Below are 9,056 nucleotides of genomic sequence, written 5' to 3' on the forward strand. Positions count from 1 at the left end.
CCGTGGGTCTGCAGGTGAGACTGCCCATGAAAAACCACCAGGTGTGCAGCTGGGATGGCACATCCAGTGGGTCTGGGCTTAGAACCAGCCCCTGCACATGTAGGGGTCCACACACAAGCTCATGGGGGATGCAGGGGATGCTCTGGCTGCCCCCAGCCCCAGATTTCTCTGGCTGGCCTTTCCTGCTCCCACCTGCACCTAGCCCGGGGTAGCACACACTGTAACACAGCTTTATTAGCTGCATCTGTAGGCAAAGAGGTTTTAAAAGGAAAAAGTCTTTGGGGAAAAGAGATAGATAGGGGGGATCCCTTCCCTCTTTTTATTTCTGCCAGTGCAGCTGCATGCAGCGTTCCAACAGCACTCAATGCCCTGGAGAGGCAATTACTGCAGGAGCTGGGCTGGGCTGTTCTCCACTTCATTTTCCTAATACAGTTACATCGTCTTGGAAAAGCGCTGCTGGCTCAGGGGAAGGTACAAAGCGGGTTCCCAGCGTGGATCCTCTGCCTTGGGAAGGGCTCTGGGGCTTCCCGTCAGAGAGTAGGGGCCCACCCCAGCAAGCACCAACACAACACTGGTATCATGTTTTTATTTCAGTCTCACAAACATCCTTCCAAGAGATAAAACCACGAGAAGAAAAACAGTGTGAGCCCCTGACAAGAAAGATGAGCTGCAGCCCCAAAATCAACTGAGCTGGGGCAGCTGTGGGGAAGGGAGGAGGTTTCCAGAGAGAGCTCAGGAGCCTGAGGCACGCAGATCTCACCCATTCTCCCAAAGCCAGACAGGCAAAGCCACACACAAGGCTGACAGTAGCAAAATGTGTTCTATAAACCTCTTTTGCAAAGCTCCCTCTCTCCTACCCCAGCCCCATGCAGTGTTCAGTGGGCACCCCTCGTCACGCTGCCTGTGGGGCTTCACGGACACCCCAGGAATGAAAAATGCCACAGCTGCAGGGAAAAGAGGGGGCATGGTGGGCCAGGAATTCAATCTATGTCTCTTCTCGTGCACATCAAATGCTTTGCTGGTAGTGCTCTTCCAAGCCAGCAGGCACAGCCCTGTAGAAGCTGATCCCAGTCGCTGTTGGGGCTCTACCCATGGAGACTCCATGGGTTGGGCTTTCCAGCCCTTCAGTCAGCGCCTTGCTCAGATACAGAGCGAGAGAGAAACCCCCTCTGTGTGGGGAGCCCACTTCAGCTGTCCCCTTCAGCGAGGCTGCTGTGGCTGCCTGGCAGAGGAGCAGCAAGGAGCCAGCTCTCTCCTCACACCCACTGCTTTGTGGGACCCCAGCAGCAAGCTCTGCCACCCTGGAGAAGCAGAGAGGAGAAATCCCACAGCACCCAGGCTGCTCCCAGAGCACCGCGCCCCACACTGTCACCTCGCTGGGTGCAAATGGCCTGGCACCCTCAGAGGAGCAGGGAAAAGAAACGGACCTACTGCCTCCTCTTCTGTTCTGCAAACAGGAAAGCCTTTATAGCAGATGGGACACACAGGAATGCGACCCCAAACGGAGAGAAACGCTGCTGGAAAGATCTAAATCCACCGATGTGGAGCGAAGAGGGGAAGCACACCTGCTTCCCAGGAGACTCAGCCACTCAGTGACTCCTCACATGAACATGTCATCGTAGCCTGGAGGGGGAAGGTGGTCGGGATCAGGCCTGGAAAGAAATTTAGAGCAGAGTCAAACAGGAGTGAGAGCTCAGGTCTGCAGCAACAGGGATGAGCTGGGATCCAGCAGCAGGCTGGAATATCAGCACAGCCAAGGACCTACCCGGGTCGTCCAGCTCCTAAGGGGCTAAAGGGGTCGAATCTGGCACCTGGTGGAACAGCTCCTGGGGGAAGCCGGCCTGGGATGCCTGATGATGGGTCAATGCCGGGCTGCCGGAAGCCAGATCGGAGAGGATCCACGATCATTCCCCCACTCCGACCTCTGGGGAGAGGAAAGGCAGAGAAGATGAGATTGGCACTGGTGAGAGAGGAGTAAAGCACATCCCTGGTGCCAAACCTCTGCTGCAGGAATGCCAAGCATGGGAACATGGGGTTAACCTGACACACGGGAGTGGGAAGGAAAGCTCCTGGGACAAGCCAGTGAGGCAGCCCATGGCAGAAAGGCAAAGAGCCCTGCACAGAATCCCGGAATGGTTTGAGTAGGAAAGGACTTCAAAGCTCATCTCATTCCAACACCCCGCCATGGGCAGGGACACCTTCCACTAGATCAGGTTGCTCCAAGCCCCATCCAACTTGGCCTTGAACACTTCCAGGGATAAGGCAGCCACAGCTTCTCTGAGCAACCTGTGCCAGGGGCTCACCACCCTTACAGGAAAGAATTTCTTCCCAATATCCCATCTAATCCTGCTCTCTGTCAGTATGAAGCCACTCCCTTTTGTCCTGTCACTCCAGGTCCTTGTCCAAAGTCCCCCTCCAGCTCTCCTGGAGGCCCTTTAGGCACTGGAAGTGGCTCTAAGGTCTCACCAGAGCCTTCTCTTCTCCAGGCTGAACAGCCCCATCTCTTCCAGCCTGTCTCCATAGCAGAGGTGCTGGCTGTCCCCTCAAAAGTGTCAGACCCATGGCCCTCGCTGCCGGCCCACGCTCCATCCCTGCTTCCCGTCCTGCCCTGTGCGGTGTCGCAAGAGCCGGCGGCCCCGGCTGGGCTCCCACAAGCCATTCCAAAGAGCTGCCTGGAAGTCATTTGCTGACCACGGCGGCTCCTCGGAACTGCCCCACGCTGCGAGTGCAATTCCTCATGGTTGGCTTTGTGCAAACGCGGCTGGAGCCTCCGGACACCGCTGCCATCATACAAGTTATTAACAACCGTGCTAATGAGTTCCATTAGGCTGGAACGGCTGCCCAAAGCGCCCCAGGACAGCCAGGTCCCACGAGCATATTCCTGGGAGTCTGGGTCTCCAGCCCCAGTGCTGGCAGGTGTCAGCACACAAATCTGCTTCCATTTACCATCTTTTTTTTGTCCTTTACAGAGAAATCTCTGATGAAGGGCTGGAGGCAGCAACATTTTTAGCTGTCCCTTTTCTAGCCAAACCCTTGGAGAACCAAGATTTGCAGGAGGGGAAAAAATGCCATCCCCACAGGAGACTGGTTCCAGACAGCAGACTCCCCTGGGCTGCAGGACAGTCCACAACAACCCCAAGAGCTATTTTTTGTCTGTGTGCTTTTAACTGGATTGGAAGATGACAGGTTCTCCTTGCCTGACCAAACCAAAGATCAAGGGTGTATCTGTGAAACTCAGTCCCCCAGACAGCCCAGCCTCTGCCTGAGTGCCTCAGACAGCTGGGAGGCTTGCAACAGGACCTGGGAATCCATGAACTCGGCTTTCAGCCTCCCCTTCTGCACACTGCTGGGCTGGGGACACAGCAGCTGGTAACGGTTTAAATTAGAAGCTTACATTCACTTAACAATGTATTCAGCTTTGATTTACTACAGAAATTACTGCCTGTTAAATGAATACAAGCTGATTATTACACAGACACAGATTGCAACCTATCATCTCTGCAAGAGATGGGATCTTATTACGATATTAGAACCAGACTGAGCTTTAGCAACTGTCAATTGGTCCCTCACAATGTGCACTGAGCAACTGTCCCATCGCCAACCCCACTTGGAGACACTTGGCTTGATGCTGTTCCAGTGTCTCCAGCCACCCCCACACCTCCCAGAGGCAGAGCAGGGGGTGCTCCAACAGCCATACTCACCCGAGAGGGTCCAGGTCTCCCCCACCAACAACAAAGGGGTTCACGGAGGACGGCCTGAAACACAACACAGCGAGACATTCAGGGAAGGGCAGAGCAGCTCCCACAGCTGCGAGATGGGGACCTGACATGTAGGTTGGGGAGCTGTGTCAGGACCACATCCCCTCTAACAGAGGGCCCTCAGCAGCCACCCACTCTTTACTCACCAGGATGGGGCCCTTGTGCCCGCCGGCTGCCGGGGAGGGATCCGGAGGGGGTCGTCATCCCGCTGCAAATCCTTTTCGGACTCAGGCTCCTTTTTGGCCTTTTCCGCAGAGGCCCCAAGGGGAGCGAGGATGCCTGAAGTGATCCTCGTCCTCAGCTCCTCGGTGTTCTTGTACACCCTGCAGTGAGGAGAGGGAAGGCAGAGGGCTGGGGAGGCCATGGCACCAGGACATGAGGTGCTGGACAGGCTGCAAGAGGCACAAGGAGGGGACAGACGAGCCCAAAGTGTGCCTGGCACAAAACATGTCCCCCACTGGCAGCACAGAGGGGACAGGGAGAGGTAACAGCACACAGGGGCACCAAAGCCCTCATCCCATTTCAGATGGCCAAGGTGTCATCCAGCCCAGGGACTCCCTTCTGCTGTGGCCCCAGCCTAACCAGTTTGCACTGGAGGAAAGCACAGCACATGGCACTGGTCTTGGAACATTTTCTCCTCCAGAAAATACCAGGAAACTAAGATTACTTGTGGAAATCATCCAGGTGCTCTGGGTTGATGTAGTCGGCCACTGCCAAGGTCACATCTGCCACCTTCTGAGAGCCACGATCCTGGAAAAACACAGGTAAAGCACAGAGTGAGCAGCCTGGCAGAGGTGGGAATGAGTGACAGAGCAGGTACAACCACAGCTGGGGGCTTGAGACACAATGGGCCTCACTTGCTTCCTGCCATGTCCCTGTGCTGTGCCTAAATCCCCAGGAGGAAAACCCTGTGTGCAGCAAGGTTTTCCCTGCTCCCTCTCCTAATCTGGGCTGCAAAAGGTGAAACACTGAGCAAAACCACCCTGGGCAGGTGCTTGTTGGGGGCTGCAGAAAAGTCCTGAGCTAGGAAAGGGACAGAATAGCTCCTTGGCTGGAGTGCACAAGGCAAACTGTCCCACTGCCCTGACACAGCCAGGGTTTGACCAGCTTCACACTGGGCCATACCTTCTGCCACACAAACACCCCATCCTGAGGGGCAAACACTGCTGCCAGGCAGGACAAGCAACAGTAAACATTTAAGAAATGGGCCCTGCTGTTCTTTGTAGCCACCGATCCTGAAGGACCCCAAACCCACAGGGGCCAGAATGGATGCTCACCATGACATTGAGGATCATGCTGTCCTCCACCATGATGGCCTTCAGCAGCAGCTCAAGGGCATCATCTGTGGACTTGTAGCGCAGTGTATACACCTCCTTGTTGGCTTCCCAACCAGCAGGCAGCAGCTCCGACTTCCTTTCATCAGGACCTGGCTGCAAAGGAAGAGACAAGCTGCCGAAATCCTGCCCAGGAGCCCAGCACCACCTCCCAGGGCTGAGGGAAACTGTCCTGGCTGCAACAGGAGATCCAGAAGGGAACTGAGGTCTCTGAGACGGGATCTCTCAGCCTGGCCCTTCCTGCATCCCTGTGTTGGAACAGGACAGACATGACCACCCCTTGCTGAGCCTCAGGAGCAGGCAACAAAGACCCAGAAGACCCAGAGAGGAGATGGTGCTCTCCCCTCCCAGCACAGGGACCCCCGCAGCCCCCAGCACCGCCGCCGCCCGCCCCGGCTCCCACAGCAGCACTGAGGCCCCTCGGACCCTTCAGGTTCCCCCAACACCGCGCGGCTCCCCCCGCCCCGCAGCGGTGGCCGGGCTGGGCCGGGCGGCGCCGGCGAGCGGCGCTAGGAAAGGCCGGGGCTTCACCGCGGCCTCCGCGGGCTCCGCGGACAGGGGAGCGCGGCCCGGCCCCTACCTGGTCCCCGGTGCCCAGGCAGCGGTAGCCGTGTCGGACCAGCTCCCAGTGCACGCCGCAGACCAGCGCGTCCTGCGGGCGGGAGATGGCGGGCCTGGCCCAGGCGTAAAGCGGCTCCAGCCCCGCCATGGCTGCTCCGGGCCGGGGCGGAGCCGCGGCCGCGCCGCCCCTCACTAGAGGGCCCCCGTCCGCTGCGCAGGGCCCGGGCGGCCTCCGCGGGGCCGCGGGACCGTCCGCTTGTGCTCGGCAGTGAGGGGGCCCCTGGAGCCCTGGGAACATTTCTGGGTCCCTCACGACAAGACAGACACTGAGGGGCTGGAGCGTGTCCAGAGGAGGGAACGGAGCTGGGGAAGGGACTGGAGCACCAGGAGTGGCTGGGGGGGCTCAGCCTGGAGAAAAGCAGGCTCAGGGGGGACCTTTGCGATCTCTACAACTCCCTGACAGGAGGGGGAGCAGCAAGGGGGGGGGAGCCGGGGGTGTGTGTCGGGCTCTGCTCCCAGGGAACAAGGGACAGGACAAGAGGAAGCAACCTCAAGTTGCACCAGGGGAGGTATAGGTGGGATATTGGGGGAAATGTCTTCAAAGAAAGGGTTATCCAGCCCTGGCACAGGCTGCTCTGGGCGGCAGTGGAGTCACCATCCCTGGAGGGATTTAAAAGATGCGTAAATGTGGCACATGGGGACGTGGCTTAGTGGTGGCCTTGGCAGTACCAGGGGAATGGTTGGACTCAATGATTTTAGAAAGCTTTTCCAACCTAAAGGATTCCATGATTGTATGAGAGGTCTTTGCCCAGCACCATCCAGCAGCCTCCAGGTTAGAGTAATCCTGATCCTCCTTCCCTGCCACTGGGTCTTCCTTGTCAGTCAGAAAAGCATTTTGAGTCCATGCAGGGTCTGCGCGTGCTGCTGTAGAGAGCCTTCCCACTGACACCAAAGGGACCAAAGCACCAAACAGCCGTTCATGGCTATTTCATCCCTTCCACAACTCCCTTCTCTGGGCCACAGTGTTTATAACACCTAAATTCTATTAAAGTTGCCACTGGAAGGCGTTCAGAGGCTTATTCAGAGGCTTATTTGCCCTGCCCTTGGGCCAGAGCCAGTGTCCTCGCTGTGGCTGGCAGGAGGCCGGGGCTTGGGATGAAGCAGGCCCATGCCAGGGAATACCATCATCTGCTGCTTTCCCAATCTGAGCTCCAGCTCCTTGGGGATGCTCATCTTGACTTCATTATGCGTCAATTAATTAACTCGCACTGTTCGCTCTTTCCATTTCCCCCTCAAGAAGTCACTGAGGCTGAACAACCGACCGCAGCCCGGCAGCTCCCATGGGAATCACCACCAGGAGACACCGCGCCTCCTGCCACACTCTGCCGCTCCTGTCTTCACGGAAGACAGCTGGACACGTCAGGAAAGCTACTGCGGATTTTCCATGGGGCTGGAATTTCAGCACGGGAGCTCCATGAGGGAGGTATCAGATGGGGATGTGTTGGGAACAGCAGGAAATGCCTCAGCCAGAGCTTCTCCATCGCTGAGATGTGATTCAGAGCAGCAGCAGCATTTCCACCCCACGGCTCAGCTCACTCCTGGCGGGCAGAGGCCGTGGTTACTGACTTTGAAAACATCCACATTTCACTTTCCCACACAGCCTGGCCCTGGGTGGGCGAGGTGGGTACCAGTGGCTCCATTAGAATGTCCCTTCCTGAGGCATAGTTTGAAATTGTGGGTCTCCCTCCAGAATCCTGTATCCCAGTGCTGCTAACTGGCTTTCCCTCGCCTTCCTGCAGAGCTGCTCCAGGTGCTGGAGCACATGGGTGTTTGGGACTGGTGGCCTCAGGAGCTGTTGGTGCTTTAGTGGGATCACACAGAAGCTCTGCCGAGTGCTTACCAAGCTTTCCCTTTCCCATCCAAATTGCTGCCATTCCTGTTCATCCACCATCTGCTCTCCACCCTCTCACCCATCATCACGTGCTCCCATCCAACCCTCAGGTTGTCCTCCTGTGGCCTCACCTCCGTGTCCATTCTTGGTTACCTGCGTTGTGTCAGTAACTCAGACCGCACATGAGAAGCGACTTCTGGTGCCAAGTCCCCCTTGGCCTGAGCAGCCCTTCTGTGGGCAAGGCAGAGGGAAAGCGGGATGCCTCCATACATTCCCTTGCCATGAGTCTCTCCTGGCAGCCAGACTACGCTGTACCTGAGCCCGTGGACTCAGGGCTGGCTGTCACTACATCAAAGCCACTGCTCCAGTGCCCACAGTGCCACGCTGGCCCACATCGCCTGACTCCCCGTTGGCTCCTTCCTCTGCTCCAGTACCTCGCTCGCTCTGTGGCTTGTTGATGTTGAAAACCACTGGCCACATGAAAGCAGCCCTCTAATGCGAGTTAGGGGCCTGCAAGCTGCGTGGGAGGTACGGACGGCCCGGTCCCAGCTGGGATCAGCGGCCAAGTCACTAACGAGGTGACGAGGATTGCAGAGCTGGCACAGTCGAGCTGCAAGGCGAGTGCGTCACGGCGGCTGCCGAGCACGCCAGTGCCGTCGTCGGAGCAGCCATGTCCTTTTTGTGGCTGCTGGAGCACAGCCGGGAGTGGGAGCGATGCTGTGGGAGCTGAGCAAAGCCCCCAGAGCAGCCCCGCCATCTCGCACATGTTCATGCCCAGCTCTTGCACCAGGGAATCTACCCTTGGCCATTCTCCTCCCTCTTTTACCTGGGAATACAATTCCAGCTGCTCCCTGCTGGAACGTGGACCGGGGTGATGTCCCAGGGGAGGTGGTGTCTGGAGCTGCTCCGGCAGGGTGGTGGTGCTCAGAGCAGGTAGAAGGATGCATCAGCTGGGATCACCTCCGTCACGCAAACCGCAGCCTCCCCTGACCTTCATACTTTCCCACTGCCTCACAGCTCCTGTTGCATGCGCCCACTGCAGTGTTGTAACGAGCAGAAGAGGAAACAGATTTCCCAACCGCCCGCCCCGCTGGCAGCCCACGAGCCGTCCGTGCTGGGAATGGCACCCGGCACAGCCGGGGCAGCTGGCTCGCCCCTGTGCCGTGCTGGGTGTGCCGGCTATCACCCAGGGCCTGGCGAGAGGGGCCGTGGATAATCCCTGGCTGATGTTCAGGTGTTGAAAGCTGCTGCTTCCCTCAGGGTCAGCTCGCTACTGCTCCTCTCCCATGGATGGGAAAGCCTCTGGGCATCACCTTACCCGGGGTCAGCAGGGCCGGGTGCTGGATGGCACTGCCATGTTTCCTACCAGGATCCCCGTGCTGCTCCACACAGGCACCACTTTCCCAGCACACAGTGGGAGGGAAAGATGGGATCCCTTGCTGCAGAACAGGGAGAGCCAGCAGTGCTGGGGCAGCTCCTCCACGGTCTGCTCAACCACCCCCCCAGGACTTA

The 9,056-nt window shown here is 57.9% G+C and overlaps 1 protein-coding gene across 1 annotated transcript; it reads right to left on the reverse strand.

Annotated features, from left to right (window-relative positions):
• Positions 1-572: 572 nt before the first annotated feature.
• PSMF1 (proteasome inhibitor subunit 1) lies at positions 573-5,841 on the reverse strand. The gene is made up of 7 exons (XM_051802964.1): positions 5,673-5,841; positions 5,036-5,188; positions 4,426-4,508; positions 3,905-4,081; positions 3,702-3,755; positions 1,766-1,924; positions 573-1,652 (listed from the first exon to the last, which is right to left on the reverse strand). The coding sequence occupies exons 1-7, from the start codon at positions 5,799-5,801 to the stop codon at positions 1,601-1,603; spliced, it is 807 nt and encodes a 268-aa protein (XP_051658924.1). The 5' UTR covers positions 5,802-5,841; the 3' UTR covers positions 573-1,600.
• Between the last annotated feature and the right edge of the window lie 3,215 nt (positions 5,842-9,056).

This window comes from Manacus candei, unplaced genomic scaffold (assembly GCF_025592945.1).
Source record: "Manacus candei isolate 608988 ecotype Guabito, Panama unplaced genomic scaffold, ASM2559294v1 h1tg000057l, whole genome shotgun sequence".
Lineage (NCBI taxonomy): Eukaryota > Metazoa > Chordata > Aves > Passeriformes > Pipridae > Manacus > Manacus candei.